This window comes from Alligator mississippiensis, chromosome 2 (assembly GCF_030867095.1).
Source record: "Alligator mississippiensis isolate rAllMis1 chromosome 2, rAllMis1, whole genome shotgun sequence".
NCBI lineage: Eukaryota > Metazoa > Chordata > Crocodylia > Alligatoridae > Alligator > Alligator mississippiensis.
In genome coordinates this window covers 4,740,146-4,761,128 of record NC_081825.1, presented here as the reverse complement: position 1 = coordinate 4,761,128, position 20,983 = coordinate 4,740,146, and the positions used below count along the sequence as shown (strand labels likewise).

At 44.1% G+C, this 20,983-nt stretch overlaps 1 protein-coding gene across 5 annotated transcripts in view; it reads left to right on the top strand.

Annotated features, from left to right (window-relative positions):
* EXOC6B (exocyst complex component 6B) overlaps positions 1–20,983 on the top strand; it is a 404,537-nt gene that overhangs the window by 163,920 nt on the left and 219,634 nt on the right. For 4 of the 5 annotated variants that reach the window (XM_019495636.2, XM_019495635.2, XM_059721414.1 and 1 more), the window contains exon 7: positions 18,142–18,318. In XM_019495636.2, coding sequence (XP_019351181.1) covers positions 18,142–18,318 — 177 coding nt within the window. The remainder of the gene's footprint in view (positions 1–18,141; positions 18,319–20,983) is intronic. The other variant, XM_059721415.1, reaches the window with a different exon arrangement.

Below are 20,983 nucleotides of genomic sequence, written 5' to 3'. Positions count from 1 at the left end.
GGTAGCCATCTGGGAGACAGTGATCACCTAATAATAGAATTCAACATAAGACGGCGAGTGGGTAAGGTAACTAGTAGGGTGAAAGTGCTAGACTTTAGGAAAGCTGATCTCAATGCACTCAGGCAATTAGTCAAGGACGCACTGCAGAGTAGGAGTTTTGAAGGGATGGGAGCCCAAGAAGGGTGGCTGTGCCTTAAGGAAATGATCCTTTGGGCACAAAGCAAGATGATCCCCGAGTGAGGGGAAAAAAAGGGAAAGGGGCCAGGAGGCTTCCCTGGCTGACCACAGAAATCCAGGGCAGCCTACGGGACAAAAGGGGGGCACATAAAAAGTGGAAACAGGGTGAGATCACTAAAGATGAATATACCTCCTCTGCTCGTGCTTGTAGGGAGGCAGTTAGGCGGGCCAAAGCTACCATGGAGCTGAGGATGGCAACCCAAGTAAAAGACAACAAGAAATTGTTTTTTAGATATATAGGGAGTAAAAGGAAGGCCCAGGGAGGAATAGGACCCCTGCTAAATGGGCAGAAGCAATTGGTGACAGACAGGGGGGACAAGGCTGAACTCCTCAACGAGTTCTTTGCCTCAGTGTTCCTAAGCGAGGGGCACGACAAGTCTCTCACTGGGGTTGTAGAGAGGCAGCAGCAAGGCGCCAGACTGCCATGCGTAGACCCTGAGGTGGTGCAGAGTCACTTGGAAGAACTGGATGCCTTTAAGCTGGCAGGCCCGGATGGGCTCCATCCGAGGGTGCTGAAGGCACTGGCCGACATCATTGCACAGCCACTGGCGGGAATATTCAAACTCTCATGACACACGGGCCAAGTCCCGGAGGACTGGAAAAGGGCCAATGTGGTCCCCATTTTCAAAAAGGGGAGGAAGGAGGACCCGGGCAACTATCGGCCAGTCAGTCTCACCTCCATCCTTGGTGAAGTCTTTGAAAAAATTATCAAGGCTCACATTTGTGAGAGCCCGGCAGGGCAAATTATGCTGAGGGGAAACCAGCACGGGTTTGTGGCAGGCAGATCGTGCCTGACCAACCTAGTCTCTTTCTATGACCAGGTTACGAAACGCCTGGACACAGGAGGAGGGGTGGATGTCATATACTTAGACTTCAGGAAGGCCTTCGATACGGTATCCCACCCCATACTGGTGAACAAGTTAAGAGGCTGTGATGTGGATGACTACACAGTCCGGTGGGTGGCGAATTGGCTGGAGGGTCGCACCCAGACAGTCGTGGTGGATGGGTCGGTCTCGACCTGGAAGGGTGTGGGCAGTGGGGTCCCGCAGGGCTCGGTCCTTGGACCGATACTCTTTAATGTCTTCATCAGTGACTTGGACGAGGGAGTCAAATGTACTCTGTCCAAGTTTGCAGATGACACAAAGCTATGGGGAGAAGTGGACACGCCGGAGGGCAGGGAACAGCTGCAGGCAGACCTGGACAGGTTGGACAAGTGGGCAGAAAACAACAGGATGCAGTTCAACAAGGAGAAATGCAAAGTGCTGCACCTAGGGAGGAAAAATGTCCAGCACACCTACAGCCTAGGGAATGACCTGCTGGGTGGCACGGAGGTGGAAAGGGATCGTGGAGTCCTAGTGGACTCCAAGATGAACATGAGCCGGCAGTGTGACGAAGCCATCAGAAAAGCCAATGGCACTTTATCGTGCATCAGCAGATACATGACGAATAGGTCCAAGGAGGTGATACTTCCCCTCTGTAGGGCACTGGTCAGACCACAGTTGGAGTACTGCGTGCAATTCTGGGCGCCGCACTTCAAGAAGGATGCGGATAACCTGGAGAGGGTCCAGAGAAGGGCAGCTCGTATGCTTAAGGGCCTGCAGACCAAGCCCTACGAGGAGAGACTAGAGAAACTGAACCTTTTCAGCCTCTGCAAGAGAAGGTTGAGAGGCGACTTTGTGGCTGCCTATAAGTTCATCACGGGGGCACAGAAGGGAATTGGTGAGGACTTATTCACCAAGGCGCCCCCAGGGGTTACAAGAAATAATGGCCACAAGCTAGCAGAGAGCAGATTTAGACTGGACATTAGGAAGAACTTCTTCACAGTTCGAGTGGCCAAGGTCTGGAAGGGGCTCCCAAGGGAGGTGGTGCTCTCCCCTACCTTGGGGGTCTTCAAGAGGAGGTTGGATGAGTATCTAGCTGGGGTCATCTAGACCCAGCACTCTTTCCTGCTTATGCAGGGGGTCGGACTCGATGATTTATTGAGGTCCCTTCTGACCCTAACATCTATGAATCTTGGGAGCCCGTTCCAGACCTTGGCCACTCGAACTGTGAAGAAGTTCTTCCTAATGTCCAGTCTAAATCTGCTCTCTGCTAGCTTGTGGCCATTATTTCTTGTAACCCCCGGGGGTGCCTTGGTGAATAAAGCCTCACCAATTCCCTTCTGTGCCCCCATGATGAACTTTAATGGATGGAAGTGCGCAACTCAGCAAGTTTTCAGATGACACCAAGCTGCGGGGAGTAGTAGATATGCTGGAAGGTAAGGGCTCAGATTCAGAGAGACCTCAACAAATTGGAGGATTTGACCAAAAGAAATCTCATGGAGTTCAATAAGGACAAGTGCAAAGTCCTGCCCTTAGGATGGAGCAATCCCATGCACCGAGACAGGCTGGGGACCGACTGGCTGGGCAGCAGCTCTGCAGAAACAGACCTGGGGGTTATAGTGGACCATAAGCCGAATATGAGCCAGCAGTGTGCTCTTTGTTGCCAAGAAGACTAACAGCGTACTGGACTTCATTAGTAGGAGTATTGCCAGCAGATCAAGGGAAGTGATTATTCCCCTCGGTTTGGCTTTGGCAAAGCCACATCTGGAGTTGTGTCCAGTTTTGGGCGCTGCACTGCAGAAAGGATGTGGACACATTGGAGGGAGTCCAGTGGAGGGGAATAAATGCATCTCGGGGGCCGGGGGATGACTTGTGAGGAGGAGCTGAGGGAGCTGGGCTGATTGAGTCTGCAGAAGAGAAGACCGAGGGGGATTGAATAGCAGCCTTCACCTCCCTGCAGGGGGGCTGCAAAGAGGATGGAGCTGGGCTGTGCTCAGTGGGGGCAGATGACAGGACAAGGAGCAGTGGGCTCAAGCTGCAGCAAGGGAAGTTGAGGTTGGGCATTAGGGAAGACGTTCTCATGAGGTGCATAGTGAAGCATTGGAACCAGAGATGTGGTGGAGTCTCCATCCTTGGAGGTGTTGAATACCTGGGTAGACAAAGCCTTGTCTGGGATGATGTAGTCGGGGCTGGTCCTGCTTGGAGCAGGGGGTTGGACTAAATGTGACCTCCTGAGGTCCCTCCAACCCTCACTTTCTCTGATTCTACATTGACCTGTTGGGCAGACTGCCTGATACATAATTTCCCAGCTTGTTAACATATTTCTTCAATCAGAAAAGGAACTAAAATACATATCCTGGCTTGTTTGTGAAGGGTTCTGCACAGTATCAGCTGAAGAAACCTGATGCCTGAAGATGTCACTTCAATCCAGTTTCAGTACTTACAAGGATAGGAAGTGAATGATTGATCATAAAGATGAGCAGTCATAGCCATTGCTGCCTTTCACTACCGTTGTTCTTTTTTGACAAACACAATGAACTGAACAAAAAGTAACTGTTGCAGAAGTAAAAAAAAAAACACAAAACTTCTTAGCCGTCCCGAGACTCCAAGAGGGGTGGAACGTTCTGAAAAAAAGCATGTGTGTTGGCAACGTCTCCTGTTTGTTTCCCAGCCCTAGGTTGGAATTGACAACATACTTCCACCCCATGCTGACTTGCATCGTTGAAGATGTTCCCATAAACACGCTGAAGGTCGCGTTGTCCTCTACCACCACCACCTTTTATCCATATCCCATGTGCAGGCCAGATTCATCTTGGGACGAGGAATGTTTTCCTGGAACGCCACGGAGTGCAGAAGAGTTCAGAAGTAAAGTAACAGCCAAGTCGGCCCTAGTTCTCAAGGGCTTGGTGAACCATTTCCATTTCTTGGTGCTCTGAAGTACAGAGATGGCTTTGGGCTTTCTCTTATTCTGTGATGAGGTCAGATTTAATCAGGTCAACTGTTTTGTGTTAAATACTGGTTTTAAGGTTCATTGTGGCGACCTGTAGCAAGACCCTGCTTTTTTTGTCAGTCCAGAAAGTTGCTGCTGGTTCAGTGTTATCTTTCTGGGGCTCCACCCTTATTATTTTTTATCCTAGAAATGTCTCTTGACCTAGAACTTCAGTCAATCGCGTATGCTTTTTCTGGGCCAAAACTGCACTCGCGAAAAAGAACGCGTCGTTCCATTATATCTTTTGTAAGCCATATCTGAATTGGCTCCTGCAACTTTCCCTGTTATCCTCACTTGGTGACACTTTGACAGCTTGCCTTTCAGAAAAAAAAATCTCTTACTTATCAAGAGCGGGTGGATTTACCTGTGAGAGAGCCGTGTGTCATTTGCCCACTGCCTCTAAGTGCTGTCTAGCAATCCAGATTCCAGCACCTGTCTGCTTTAAATACGCACAGCTGGGCTGCATGTGTGCCAGTTGCTTGAAAGAGCTACTGGAGACAAGCAGGGGGAAAACACCCAGCACAATTGTGGCATGCTGGTTTTTATAGCTTATAAATTAAAATTGGAAGGGGTGAGATTTTCCTTGTGGTTCTTTCAGACTTGTGTTTTTTATCGTTATTACATCTATAATATACAGGTCCCTTTATTTGTTTCTATAAAATTAGCTAGTAAATTTAAAAATGGAAAAAAGTTAGTAATAGGATCCAGGCTATCTTTGCCAATGATGAAACATTACTACATCTGATGAAATGTAGTCGAGGGCATTATTCTTTGCTGTATGTTATACCTGAGTGCCATATGTAGGAGGGTTATAAAACTTTTTTCTTTTATGGGAGAGAATTTCAAGAAATGTGAACTTTGTAATGGCACTTTTTTGCGAAGTCTTTAAGTTTTGGTCTTTTTCAATTTGACTGGTTTCCAAGTCTAGGCAGAAATATATTGGCATTTCCAAGCCACTGGCAAGAGTGGTGTCTAGTGATCACTGTGGGTGGCACAGAGGTGGAAAGGGATCTTGGAGTCCTAGTGGACTCCAAGATGAACATGAGCCGGCATTGTGACGAAGCCATCAGAAAAGCCAACGGCACTTTATCGTGCATCAGCAGATGCGTGATGAATAGGTCCAAGGAGGTGATACTTCCCCTCTATCGGGCGCTGGTCAGACTGCAGTTGGAGTACTGCGTGCAATTTTGGGCGCCGCACTTCAAGAGGGATGCGGATAACCTGGAGAGGGTCCAGAGAAGGGCCACTCTTATGCTTAAGGGCCTGCAGACCAAGCCCTACGAGGAGAGACTAGAGAAACTGGACCTTTTCAGCCTCCGCAAGAGAAGGTTGAGAGGCGACCTTGTGGCTGCCTATAAGTTCATCACGGGGGCACAGAAGGGAATTGGTGAGGATTTATTCACCAAGGCGCCCCCGGGGGTTACAAGAAACAATGGCCACAAGCTAGCAGAGAGCAGATTTAGACTGGACATTAGGAAGAACTTCTTCACAGTTCGAGTGGCCAAGGTGTGGAACGGGCTCCCAAGGGAGGTGGTGCTCTCCCCTCCCCTGGGGGTCTTCAAGAGGAGGTTAGACGAGTATCTAGCTGGGGTCATCTAGACCCAGCACTCTTTCCTGCTTATGCAGGGGGTCGGACTCGATGATCTATTGAGGTCCCTTCCTACCCTAACATCTATGAATCTATGATCAGAAAATGGGCTTCACATTTGGGAGAGGAGCATTTGGTTTCCCATTCAGCCAGCGAGAAGGTTGAGCAAATCAGCCAGCACCTGTTTGGGTCTTCATAGATGAAATTATCTCCCATGTGAAATCAGGGGAGCTTCACCATTGGAATTGAAATCCATGCTCAAGAGTCATAGCTATTAGATGGGGATAGTGTGCTTGACCTTTTGGTAAGCAGAAAAGTTGAATGCTAATCGGCGTTAGCGGTTGTGAAATGTTAAGTGCTCTTTAGAGGGACAGCTGGCTAAAAAAACAAGGTTCTCGGCTAGCCTTACTTCATGGGCCAGTGTGATACCATGAGAGATCCCACTAAGCTAAACGGTGTCACCAGGAAAATATCAAAATACAGGAAGGCCTTGTGAAAGCAATTTTAGAGAAGATGTTCAGTATTTGGGAGATGACAAGCCTGTCTTGTATGTAGGACCAGTATGTTGTTCAAGTTCAGCTTCATAATGCAAACGTAGGGCAATGAAAAGGGTTGAAAAATTATTTTTCAGAAGTCAGTATATAGTCTGTCTCTCTTTTTCTTTTTGTCATCTTTTGCAATATTGATACTGCGTACATTGGATTAAGTCTTAAAATACTATATCGATTAGAAATGTAAGCCATCAGAGGTGACTTACAAGTATGCAAGAATATCGTATATGAAACTAGTTACCCCAATTCCTACTTACTTTAAAAAACAAACAAACAAAAACAGAAAGAAAAAAAACACTTGGAAAAATGCTTCCTTATTTAATCCTGACACGTAACATGTCCTACTGTGAAGGAAGCCTGTCAGTAAAATATGCTACTAATTCTTAAATGCTTAAAGATTTCTTTTTTTCCATCAGCCTCTGCAGAATTCACTTGATGAAATAGTGGCTGCCTTCAGGCGGGGTGACCACAACACATCAAGCAGTAACGTACATTCAGTGTAGAACATGACAAGTACTTGAATCTTCCCTGAGGGGGTTACTTAAGCCAGAATTTTCAACTGTGGTGTCCCCAAGTTGCCTTTAATCTCGTTTTAAGACATGCAGATATAAGCAATCTGAGTTTCATATTCCATGCCCATTAGCTGAGAACTAAAGGTATCCAGCACACCCCAAAATTGGGCCGCTCTTGCTGCCCGTCGGTGGATTTTGGAAAACGGGCACACCAGTTTGAATCTGACTGCATGCAGGTGATGCTATTGGTATCCACAGGGCTGAGCCCCACGTATTGCATGGGGATAGTGAAGGCGCGGACATTTCCAGCTGAGTGGGTATTTTTATTTTTATTTATTTATTTTTTTTTGTGAAGAACAGCTATGCTGGTTTTTAAGTGATCAGGGTCTGACTGATACAGCTGTAACCCCTCCCCTTTTGGGCTATTAGTGCCATGCAGTGAATAATATAAAAATGCAGCATGTTGGATGAGAACGTCTAGTGTAGGTTTAACTTGTGTGAATATATTTAATATATGGTGATTGCTCTCTTATCATAAAAAGATATGAAATAACAATACATGTAGTACTTCGTTGAAACTAATGTTGATCTTTTCTTTCTTTACTTTTGCTGACAGCATCACTTAAATTACAAAATTTGGCTGAGGAAAAGCATCCTCTGGATCAAATGGCTCGACTGTATTATGCTGCTGATGTTCTTCAGTTTAGAAGAGCTAGTAACAGGGGGTTGAAATGCATACCTTACTTTTATGAAATAAATAATGTAAAGGGTAGGAGCCGTGGGCTGTAATGACTTGTCCGTTTTAGCCAAAACGGGGAGACTGTCGAGGTCAGTTGCTAGGATATTTCGAAGATAAGATCTTGCTTATTGCTAGAATTAAAAATACTGTAATCCTAGATCTGTTTGCTAAACGGGTATTTTGCATTGGGATTTGTGTGGTTATCATGGCCAATCTTTTGTATTTGTGGAGGGGGTGAGGGGTGTTCAAAAAGGGGGATTTATCTTCACAGTACCGAGTTGTAAAACACATGGGAATCTATTCAGTGTCGGATCTTATCTGGTTTATATTTCATGTATAAGGGGCGAAATTCTGGCTCCATTAAGTCAGTGGCAAAATTCCCATTGACTTCAGCAGAGCCAGGATTTCATCCCTATTACAAAAACTATTGAGTCTTCGATCACCTGGTAGATGGAACAGAAGGTACTGTAGTTCCCTTGTGTGTGATGGTCAAAGGCAGGTAACCAGTCCTGCAGTGATACAATCAGATGTGTATAACAGCCCTTTAAACTCCTCTTCTAGGGTTCAACTTCTGACCCTTCAGGACAACAGGCCGTGCACCTATGATGCTGAGAAACCATTTAAAAAATAGTTTTCTTTGTAGTTTCCATATTGACCTGTAGAGGGCAGAGCACGTACAATAAATAACACTGGCTTTTACACTATCATTCTGGACAGGAATTACTGAAACTTGAGTGTAGAGGGGGTGTGCGTGTGTGTATCTATATTCGTAGTCTACCCTCTACACTCAAATGCATCTATATATGCATTTTTAAATCTCCATGAATGGTTGCTCTTCATTTTGAGACTAACTTCAAATTTATCATTGTTAGCAATTTATGTGGGAATTAAGAGCTAATTTCAAGTCTCGGGTTACAGCCTGGAGTACTTGCCAATACTGCGTGATTAGAAGAAAAAAATCACAGTGGAGTGCAAATAGTACACAGTGGTGGGGGGAGAAGTCTCTCCTAGGAATCTTCTTTGAAGGAGGAGGTAGTTGTTCAGTATATTTACTGATAAATTCTGTTTTTGATTAGTAGTTTTTTTTTGTCTAGATAGTTTTGAGAGAGTGGATTTATGTAGGAGTCCTTTCCTTTTTATTTCTTTTCATAATCCTTCTTAAAAAAAAAAGCAAACTTGCAGAATAGATGCTGAAAAATTGGTGTACTTATTAATAGGATATTACATCCCACATTTAAAAGTCCCAATGCAATCTAAGTGAAAGAAATGTTAAGAAAATTCGTACACAACTTCTATACAATATGCTTTCTTTAAAAAGAAGAGAAAAGCCCAATATGTATTTAAGTATCCATTATAAATGACGTGCTTGCAGAAGTAGGGGTGACTTTCTTATTCCCTCTGCTTTTTCTGTCCCTCCTACCCTCCCATGGGATTTTCCTCCTTGGAGAAATTAGGAGAAGAACAGAATTATTCTTGGACATTTAAGGAGCAGTGACAGTTGTATTTTTATCATCGTCTCTGTCATTTTTGTATAGAAGTTTTTAATAAGAAAAGGTATAATGCAAATTCTGAGGGTATGTCCACACATCAAATGACCGTGTGAGTACAGGATAAGCTAGCAGAAATGTGATGAATTAATCTTATGCATAAGCAAAAGAAAATGTTTTTAGTTGAGAATTAAAATACGAGAGAGTTGGTATGGTTGAGAGATGCGGTAGAGTGGATGGGTCTTTCAGGGCTTGAGATCTCGGTCAGTCTCTACTGTCTGAGAAGAGCATGGAGGATTCCAGAGATGACTTTCAAGTCTCTTTTAATAATCTCAATGAAGTCTCTGTGAGCCTAGTAGTGCTAAAATATTTCTGACTCGTTTTTTGTCAGAATAAAGGATTTTTTTCTTTTCAAGGCTTCCAGCTCTAACTTTTTCCAGCATAAATTCTTTTAGAATAGCCCTTGCGATTTTTGTGGGCTTTTCCTAAAATCTGAATTTGTTAGTCCCAGTCCTCGTCAATTAAGAAGTGTGCCTGAGATGAGTTGGGTGCTTGGGAAAGAGTTGTGACTTTCCTTTCTATAGGCAGGTGGTTCTCACCCTTTTTTGGATTTGAGGCTTTCCCTCTAACACTTGGGAATTCAGTGGCACCTAATTTCAAAACCAAATGAATATATTACAGTGCTTACCCCCACCCACACTGTGTGGGGAGGATCAGGGACAAGATCCTGTGCTGATCTGCTCATCTCCTCGTACCTCGTGGCAATCTTCAAAGGATCTCACGGGAAGACACCCTGGTTGAGAATCGCCACTATAGGAAGACCTGCTATGGAGATTAGTCCAGTAGTTGTACTCCTTGAAGCTTGTCACTTGTCCTTAGGTTCCTGCCTATGGGTGGACAAGGCTGAGGTTTCACTTTAGCACTCGAGATCTGCTTGGGATACACGATCAGGTCTTGTTTGGGCTGTCAGCAAAACTGCTAACTTAAGTAGAAATAGCAATAGGAAACGTTCCTTGATGGGAGCTTTATGTGTGCTGATATTTCTGATGTGATCTCCATGCAGAAAGAAAGAAGCAACCCCACTGTTGTCCCTCTGCTCAGTACCTGAACTCTGTGAGCACAGTATAAATTGGTGATTCATAATGGATGCCACTACTGCAACTTAGCTGGAATGCAGGCTGTATGATTTCCACCTTCATCCTTCCTGAAGGGAATTAGGCATTCCTTGTGCAGATAAGGGAATCTTCTGCAGGGGTGAGTGGCAGCATAGAGAGCGCTGAGTCAGGTATTGGGGAATCCCTTCAGCTTTTCCAGACCTCCCGTTTTTAACGTGAATGTATGGCTGCCCAGCCCTTTTTGACTGAGATGCTGTGCCATTGAGAGCTGAACTTGTGCCACCTGCGACGAAGTCAAAGGCAGGTGGAATGAGTCGAAGGAGACGCACAAGCAGGATGGGGCACCGCTAAGTTCCCAGACCTGATGAGCCGTTGGTGCAGATGTGATGGAAGACACGAGTGGTTCTTTGCACAGCCTAGTTAAGGAGTGAATCCTTCTGTTTCTCATGGAGAGAAGCCAGAAGGGAACATCATTCATCTGCTCCGACTCTTGGAAGACTACAGATAGCTTTGAAGTTGTTGAAGACCAGCTGTGGGACCTGTTATCTCAGATCATCGCGCAAGATCTGACTCATAGTCTAGATTTGTAGAAAGAGCTCTTACTTGACTGAAATTAAGGCCGTTGTCTTCCCAGATATTTCCTATGGGCTAATCAGACTTGCAGGCTGGCTTGGGAGAAGGCCATAAATGATATATTTTGTCCAAGACACTGTAGCGGCATCCTTGAGTAGTTCTCCGTATCTTCATATGGTCCTGGATAATCGTGATTGTCTAAGATAGGTGCTCGGAATATTCTCTCAGTCCAGTGGGCTGTTTCTCAGACAGAAAACAAAACCCAATTGGCAAATGGAAACGAGCGTCCTTTCCAGATTCTGCTTTTATCTATGCAGTCCTCGATGAGGCATGTAGAGAGTGTTGTGAAGCGCAGCAGCTTTGAAGCTCCCACAGACAAAATGGCTTTTTAAAAAGAAAACAGCTGGGGCCAAAATTGGAGAAAGATGCTCAAAAATGTCCTCCAGTTATTTAGTAAGTATGCGCGTTCAGAGAAATAATGCCAGGGCAGAGACCCAGGCACTTAATCCTAGCTTTGGCATGGACCTGCTGTGTTACTCAACCCTTTTGTGCCTCCAGTTCCCCTCTGAAGAAAGGGGGCATCAATCAATAGTAACAGTCAGTGTAAGAGGAGCTTCACAGGGGTCTTGCCAGGATTGTGGCATATTACTTCAGGCAGTATTAAAACGCGTACCAAACGGCAGTCTCTACTCCAAATGCACATCTTCCAAACTTTTGATATTGCTGTTCCAAGAGTTTTTCTTGTCAAACTGCTATAGCTGTGCTAGCTAGCGACTAGTGTTCATGGAGGAGGCATGGATGAGCTAGCAAACAGAGGGCTGCCCTCTAAAGAAACGAAAAGGACTGGTGAGTTGGGTTGCCGTGTTTAAAATGGTGGTCTGTCCCCTTGAGAACAGGCAGCCTGTCCTGTGAAGGGCATACGCATGTGGAACATTTTGCTAATGAGCAGGGACCCGGGTTTTCTCTGATTTTAAAAAATAAATAAATAAAAAATCCCCAATTTTCAGATTAAAAATAACTAAAAATACATATTTTTCCATGATTAAAATGAAATGCCACTCATTTTTCCCCTTGATTGATAGTTCTGATTAATGCAACTGGAATTGAAATCGGAGTCTAAGAGTTTCCACTTCTGCCTGGAGGCATAATTAAATTTCAGCAAAGACATCGTGCATCTTTTGTAGCCTCAGTGAAAAGACAGCAGTCAAAAAAAACAAAAAAAGGCAGAGCGTGCAATTCTGTGAATGGCAGGACATTTCATGTAATATTTACAATCAGAAACTTCTTTGAATAGGAATTGGTGGGAATTGACGGCTGTATGAAGTCACCCGAGTAGGAGGAATTGCCTACTTTTGCCTTGGATTATAAAGCAGCAGTCAGAATGGGGTTTTGGTCCTTTTTTTTTTTTTAAGTTTTGAAGTTTTTAGGATCTTTATCGGGTAACCAGCTTCTGTTCAGTTAAAGCATGGTGTTTGGGAAATGTGATGGAGCATTCCTGCTGCAACTGATTTTTGGCTTGCTCATTTATTCAGTAAAATGAATAATTCTCAGCTCTTCTATACTGTGTACTCAAGAGAAATGCAAACAGTAAATCATGTAATTACATACTATCATCTAGTCACTTCTGGTGTGCATGCACAGGGGTCTTATTAGGGCGATGTTACAATGAAAAGAGACTTTCTTTAACTAACCAAAAAAAAAAAAACCAACCCAAAAAATGTCTTTAAGCCCCATTCTGCAATGAATAATTGACCCACCTCTTTTGACTGGCTAAAGTTTTTAACTGGGAGCATTTTGAAGACCACACCTTGAACCTGAAGAATCATTTTCAAGTTTTAGATCTTCCTTGCTAATCATTGCCTGGTAGCAAGTGTCACAAAACCTGCCAATAATAGTAATTAATAGTTTGTTAAAATTTCTAGACTTTGACCGAACGTAAACTCGGTAGTTGCTATGAAACCTGGATGCAGGTTGCGTGTAGTGGTGACCATTTCAGAGATGGGGAAGACGCGTCTCGGAGGCTATATCGCTCGGGCCAGGGCAGAGGCAGTAAGTAGCACCGGGAATTCCTGGCTCCCAGTTTTTGTGCCTTGTCCAGTAAGTCTGTATTACAGCAAGCTGGTATTTGCCATCATTTGTATTAGCTCAAGTTCCCAACCTGGCTTCCAGCACTGGGGCGTGGAGGGGTTAGGTCATTCCTTGGGAAAGGAGAATAGATGCTCTCAGGACTCTGCCCTGGGTGTTAACTTGGACGTGTTGGAGAGGTATTAACTCTTCGGAGAAGTACGCCTTCAGCCTTTTTTAAGACCAAGCATCGAGTAAAAATCACGTCCTTAGGCCCCGTTTCCTGCACTGACGGTGAACTGTGTCAGATTCAGTTTTGACAAATTGCACCCCATGATAATGAGTTAATGCTGAGAAAGCAGATTGGCAAAAGCCCTTGTCGTCCTGACAAGTGACTGGGTTTTAGTTAAAACTTAAAACAGAAGCTGTGTCAGTGCGTTGAGTTTACACCTTACAATAATAATACACACTTTTATCTGATCTGAGAGGGATTTTATAACTTTCAAATGGATCTTTGGCAGGGAGCCAGGTACACTGTCATTTTTTATTAACTTTCTTCTTCCTTCCCCCGTAGCCAGTCTGCTTTTTGTAATATTGTTTTAAGGAATATGTATTCCATTCCTAGGGATATTGTGAAACAATATTTTAAAGTTCCACGTCTCAGTCCATTAGGAGGGTCTATAAAACAATCACAGCAGCAAATGTTCAGTAACTAATCAAAACCACCAAAGCTAACCACAGCGATACTTCAGTCCTGTTTAAATCATAAATCTTCCTTTACTGTTCTTATCTGCTGCCTCATCAGGAAAGAGCTAATTAGAATCTCTTTTATAGTAAATATTGTCAGTCTCGTGGCCAGGGGAGGGGGTGCCGGGAGTGAAGATCTGACATGTGCTTGCCCTCAGCATTGCAAACTAATAGGAAAAAATCCACCTTTGCATTGCTTTTGTAAAACGGTTAGTTGCCTAGGAGGAGGAGGATGCGTTTTAATGAGGGCTTTGTTCCACCAAGGATAAGTGGAGGCTTGCTTGACCTATAAAGCATGGTCCCCAGTAATCATGTAGTCACCCAGTTAGTTACCCATCTTTGTGGTCTTGCTCATCTCTTCTCCGGTGTTTGATCAAGGAGGCAAAAGTACAAGGATGGAATGGCAAAATGAGGATTTGCAAGCGGGACTGTGTGCTGCAAGAGGGAATAGCCTGTTCTGCTCGTTCTCTCAGTCCGCGGTGTCCGACAACGCCAACAAGCAGAGTAGCTGTTTTGGGGGTTTTGGTTAGGTGAGCACTCACCAGGTCTGGGAGTGGACTGAAACCACCGGCCAGCTGTAGACAGTGACCAGAGCAAATGTAGATCATCCCCCATCTCCATTTGAACTAGCAGTTTGGAGGTTGCATCCTGCAACCTGAGCTATTCAGCCCTCCCCATCGCACCCCAAAGGGTGGCTTTGGAGAAGGACAGTTGTCAGCCTGGCCTATCCTGCCACTACCCTGTGGGCATATGTAAATAGCTGCGCTTAAAGGGAATTTAAGCTATGTGAATCGAACACTTCATGTCCTATTGTGAAATATAACTTTGGTTATGAACAGCCTTTTTTTTTTAAACTTCCCTCTTTTACTGTCACATTAAGCAGAGCCTGGAAAGATTGATAGTCCTGGATAATAGAGGTAATTTTACAGAATAATAGAAAAATGCACTTGCTTTCATGTAAACCACACCAAAAGGTAAAGGCTTTTTATATATATATTTTTTTTGTCCCTTGAGGGCTTCCCTCCTTCCCTTCAGCTCCGGGTTACTCTATTTTCCGAGGGCAGGCAGGAGTGTCGCCTGGGCTTTGATGTGGCCTCTTCTCTGGGCTTCCTACAGATGCCTTTATGTGAAACAGAATGTTAAAATCCAAATGTGCCTGCTCCGCAGGTCATTTTTCATTCTTTATGTGCAGTGTCAAACATATTGCAGAGCTTTCTCCTTGCCAAAACCCAGAAGGGAAGGGGGCTTGGAAGGTGCAGGCAAGGGGGAGTTGGCTGGCGGTGAAATGTGTGCTGCTTCCTTTGGGCCTCTCCGCGACTCGCTCTTGCACACGGTGAAACTGAAACTCCAGTGACTTCACCCAAGTCTGCTGAAGCTGAAGAAAACTTGATATTTCTCACTTACAGGTCACTTTAGTCCATATTTGCTTCTCGCCAAGCTTTTAAAAAAAAAAACCAAACCCCATGAAACCCAAACCCATAACTAATAGCAAATCAATCCCCCTCTTTTCCCCACCACTACAGCTCTAATGCAATACCTGGATTACCAAATCAACCCGTATTGCACCCTCCTTCCTTGCTGGATCTGGGCTTTGTGGACTACTCCTCAAGCTTGCTGTCGCACTTGCAGGAGAGGATGTGGTGTTGCTGAAATGCAAGCTGCCATAATATTGTATTAGCGCATTGGCAACACTGAGCATTCAACTGGTGTGAGAACCTCCTCCAGAGTGAAACGATGGCTGTGTTGCTTTTGTTAAGCATAATTTAAGCAGTTTCTGAGCTAAACGAAGATGCATGTAGTCCTTTTAGGAAATTCTGTGCTTGAGGGGCTTATTTTATTATCGGGGACGCGTTTGTAGTCCATAAAAGTGTGCAGCTGTTCTTCTCACGGTGAGAAGCTTTAAGTCGTCATGGGAATCTCTCTAACTGCCTTTCACAGATCTGTGGGTGGTGGGATAGAAAAAATAAGGAGGAATAATCTTTAATAGAGATGGGCTTGAACTAAAACCACAATATAAACCTCAGAGAGAGGCTTGGATTTGGATTTGCTGCCGAAATTCCCTTCTCTTTTAACAGGGTGAATCCAGACTAGCTCAACCTCAGGAAGGCTTGCCTTCGGATCTGGGTTTTGAACGCCCCGATCTGGGCGCGACGTTTCTGTCTGTTAGAGGTGTATTTCAGTCGGGGGGTTTGGTTCTGATCCTTTCTGTTGTTCAAAACCTATTTGGTACTGCTATTAATACTGTGTGCATAAGAGCAAACTGAATTGGGGAGCGTATTGCCTCCAAACAAAAGCATGGTGTTAATCTACACATGGGAAGGAGCACAACTTTACCTCTGCTCTGATGCTTTGAGCATGCTTAAGGGCTCTTCTCTTTTCCTCCTTTAATTCTGTGTTCCAGCGTGATTTGGTAAGGCTGTTATATTTCGAGCTTGGGCAGTGAAAGACCAGATTAAGCTGCAGCATCCTCGCTGCACCGAGTCATGGGAGAGCAGAGCCTGACTGCTTTCATTTATTTTTTCTAGACGTTCTCTTTGTACAACCTGTTTAATGATCCGTTTAAAGATGGTTTTGTGGAAAACTTTGCAAGAGAGTCCACTGAGAGACAATTCTGCTTATTCTCTCTTTAAAAAGGGCAAGTGGAAACATGATTATATAAGCTAAGGAGATTTCAGGGAAACACTGGCTGGTTTTGGTATGGCTTACAATGGATTCACTGTTACTGCCTCATTTTGCTTCACTTTAGTCGATGATGTAAATGGGTGTATCTGAGAGCAGAATCAAGCCCAAGGTCTCTGGGTTGCGAAATGAGCAAGTACTTATTGCTATTTTTTAACTCCTCATTCTCCTTTTTATGATGTTGCAACAGGTTTTTATGGAGGTGAGCTCCTGGACTCTAATCTAGGGTATACCACTAGGTTTCCCAGTTTAAAGTAGGGCAGTTGTGAGCAAGACTTCTCTTCCGCAATGCAGGTAGACTGACCTTTTCCTGAGACTGTCCTAAATCCCTGTTGCTGAGAGAGGGATTTAGGAGGGGATCTTTTTGCTAATTCTGTTGCTTAGCCATTATTTTTCCTCCCCTCTCGTCATTTAAAGACACAATTACTCTTATTTCTACTGCTTTCCAACCACTAGAGGTCAAGATTGTGCTGTGACAGTACAATAAGTAGCTTCAATGGCCTTTACCATTCAAACTGATTCATGCTCATCTCCATCAGTCTGTTACAGCGGACGCTGGTCATCCTTGCCTTGCTCTTTTCCTTTTAAAGTTCTTTGATCTGAATGTAATTTTTCTCAATTAAAGATGAATACATTGAACACAACTGGTTTTATGGCATAACAGATCCTGGTGTATTTTGCGCATCAAATGCTTGTTAACATAGCATGTTAGCTCAGTTTTACAGCTCCTTTGTAGCTGTAATCTGGATAGATTACCCTGCCTTTGGCAAAGTGTTGTACAAGTGTTAAGAAGGGATTGATATTAAAAGAGCGGCCGTCATCCTTGATGTGATTAATATATTTGAAAGTTTAAAACAAAAAAAGGAGAGGGGGATCTCTGATTTTCCTTTCACTGTTTTAAATATTTTGTTTGCTCCTCATTTTGGGCTATGAAAAGTCTTTGGTTTCTAGTTCCCATCCCTTCCAAGTTTTGTCCATGGTAGTGCAATATCACAGTTTCTACATTGCAGACAGAGCAGGAGAAAGCATGCTTGCAAACATTTCTTTTCATCAACTCCCCCCACTCTCCCTCCAAATACATTCATGAAAGTTAACCCCTTTAAATGGGAGTTTTCAAGCTCTCTTCTTTCCCTCCTCGGCATCACTGACAAATACAAAACATGATGTAGTCCAAATGAATCTTATCCTGTGCGTAGCACCGGTTCTGCTTCAGAATAAGCCTGTCCTGTTTGCCTTGGGTTGCATTTGTGGTTAGGACAGTAGCATCTGCATACGGTTCCAGGTTTGCACTTCAGTTTGAAGATGCACAGTGGCACTGTGAATCTAGGCAATTCTCCTGTCTGTCGGTCACGTTTATTAATAATAAAATCCAATTTTAGTTTTTGCAACAGGACAATTCTACTAATCCTCCCTAGAAACAAAGATCAAGACCAGAGGCCCATACACTAATTTTGGTGTGAAGACATTTCTGTTGCATTACCTGTTCCGGTCCCTGAATCATGGTGATAATACCAGTGCAAGAGTTTTGGCTAAGTACCTTTTCAATAGGTCACACAGATCAGCACGGTACAACTAAGTTCCCCCAGGATACCACAAAAATGCTTTCAGGAATCTCTGGGGTCCAGATGTGGAAGGCTTTGTGCTGACATGGGTTGGAAAGAGGAACATATCCAAGAGTTAAGTAGGTCCTTTAAATTAATCTTGTGACAGTCACCATATGGCCTATAGCCTAATATACTGTGCATGTGTGTTGTAAAGAGATCAGTGTGGCAGCCTGATCATGATGGTATTTTGATTTGTAAGGAGTCGTGATACACTTTTAGTTATTGTACTGTATAATCTCTCAAATGGTTTTCAAACGAGTCTTTTGGTTCTTTGGAATATCTAGGTTAATAAACACGTGAAATAGCTTTGCAGACTTGAAAGTGTGCCATAATTGCCCCCTTTTTATAGTAGTTTCTGAATAGTTAATATCTCTTGTCCCCAAGTCATAAATTTGTAGAAACTAACATAAAACTTTTAATCTGCTTTGGTTCTAGGCTCAGCAGCAAAGAAACCTGGATAACATTGTGTCTCAGCATCCCAGGATAGGCGGTGGAAAGAAATCCAAGAAAGAAGTCTGTGCAGGCTCAGATTTGGAGGTAAAAAACACTAGCCCCATGTCTGAGCAGGATTCGGGTATCCTGGATGTTGAAGATGAGGAGGAGGATGAAGAGGTAACTGTATGAAGTGGAAGCCAGGAGGCTAGATATTTGGGGGATTGCTAATGGGACAAAGAGTACTTCTCACCTAGCTCACCGGTTTGCATTTAGCCTCTTTTGGCTTTTATCTTACGAAAGCTGATTAGTGGACTTCATAAGTGAACAGGTACTTCTTGCATGGACTATTGTGAGCTATTGTCAACATCTTGTTGGCAGCCTCAACATGAACCAGAACCAGTGGTTCTGCCAGGTCAGGGTTTCTTCCTTTCCCACTCTTGTATGGGGGATGGCAATCTGATATCCTTCATGGGTGTTTAAGTTAAAAGAAGAAAAAAGTCTATGAAACATCCGAGCTTTTTTTGCCCTTTTGCATACATTTGGCTGACAGTGAATGAACATCTCTGGTTCAAACTGATTATAAAGGTCATTTAAATACCTGGTTCTGTATTGGTTCAGGTTTAAATCCTACCACGCTAAGAATGCTTCCCAGATCAGGGCCAAATTCTCTGGTTGTGTTTCTCCCTTGAAGTCCAAGAGGTATGCCAGTAGTCAATGTGCAGTGTGTGTGTGTGTGTGTGTGCACAGTGTGTTTTTTCTGACCCTTAGGCTAAAAACAGACGTTTGGTTTATCCCAAGGTTGATTGCCCCAAGTTTTGACATGCCTCAAAGCAGGTTCAGGGACAGTCATTTACACCTGCAATATGAATGGCAATTTCCTTAAATTAGTCCCAGTTGCTGGGGTGGGGGAGAGGTTGTCTTGATATTTTACAGGTACGTCAGATGGTACAATGGGCTTGTACAGTCTGTTGGCACCCAGAGTAAAAGACTTTGTCCTGAGAGGAATCCAACTGCTGTTTTTCAGTCTTAGACTGCAAATGGGTATCACATTTATCCCAGGATAAACCATTTTTTTTCCCCCCCTGGGTCAAAGTGAAATTGTATAGATGCCATTCCCATTTTTCCTGAGAGAAATCCTAAGAAAGTTTCCTGGATAAGAGGTAATAATAGTTTTATCCCGGGATATTGCAGTGTATGTCTGTACAGTTATCCTGGGATTTCATCATTGAATCAATGGCCGAAAAGTGGCACTGTATTCAGCTGCTCACTAAGCCCCAGTTAGAAGGGTGGTGTGTGTGTGTGTGTGTGTGTGTGTGTACATGCCAATCCTGGGATATTTTTTTTGGGGGGGGACAAACAGGCACAACTTACCCAAGCATAAATGCAATATCTCTTCTTAGCCTTATTGCTAGATTCCTGAATGCACAGTCTGACTCCCTGCCCCATTGTCTGTTTCTATTGTATTCAATATCTCTTACAATACTGTACCCACTGGCATGGTATCTAATCATCATTTGCTAATGCGTTACGTGACATAATTAACATCTGTTACATGATTGATTATTCTCATCCACTCCCCAGTGAGAGAGACCTGTGTGATGAAGCGTTGGTCGCTTGTTTTGAAGCGCGCATGTTTTAGGTCTGGATTTTTTTAATAGACAAACTAAAGTATAGTGGGGCAAGGTTAGGGATTGTTAAGTGGTGAGTTCACTCTGTCAGGTTAGAGAGTAGCACTGTGCCAAGGGAATTAATTGACCCCAGTTTTTAACCTGGAGCTATATATTTTAGCCCCTCGAGTATCCTGAAGTTTGACTGACATCCTACGGGAAGCCAGGGTAGGAGGCAGAGGGCAGGCTTGTGGTTGTAATACCCTGTGTTGCTGTAGAGAGAGTGCAGCATTGTGTGCTGCTCAGCCAGCTTCTTACTCTCTGCTTGGTACCTTCCTGTCATGATCATTTCTCTCATTCTTTTTTCTCTTGCTGCCGGATCACCTCAAGGCAGCAGCCAGAAGGAGGGACAGGGCTCCTCCTTTTGATCCTGATAGTGCTGGGGTGTGATGGTGACTCTCAATACTTCAGCTTGGTTCACTGAGTTTTTGTGCTGTACTACTATTTGTGCCCAATTTCACATTTACAGTGGAGGGGAAGCATATAGAAAAAGGGTAGGAATGTCTCTTCTTGAGGAATAATATGGATTTATTAATGGTTTGATTATATTTTAATTTACCAGCCCCTTTGTGTTCTGGACTAGGTCTGTGTCCATTATGTCCAGCCTGCTTCAGAATAAGGTAAAAATGCCCCTTGGTGAACTCAGGGGTGTGCTTCAGGGTACACGGGGCTTGTTAAATCTGCATATAGCGGAAAGGCACAAGTATTAAGGGAAAGGAACGACTTAGAACAGCAAACTGGAGAAATGAGATGAAGCTAGAGTATTTTAGACTAAGTTTAGGAGAAGCATCCCAGTGGTGCGGTTTATCGAGCTGTCGGCAGTTTTGGAGAAAGCGTGACAGCCCCGATTCTTGGCATAGTTAAAGCTAGGCTGGCAGAAGGCTAATCAACCGCATGGTGAGGAATAGCTTCGCGTTGGCAGGATGATGGATTAGACGACCGAAGAAGCCTCTGCGATCCCTAGCTCCTTAGGCAGTTAGAGACGCTTTCGTGTCTGTTTTAATGGCACCTCCTGGAAAATGGATGGTTTCAACTGGCAGCAGAGCTGTCTTTGCAAATACAGGAGTCCGTCCCGAAAGGAGCAGTTGCTGTCCTTGGTGATGAAATCCGTCGTGAAGCTGCAGCAGGTCCGGAGGGAGCAGTAATGAGAGTGGCAGGGGCTAAGCATCTTGTCA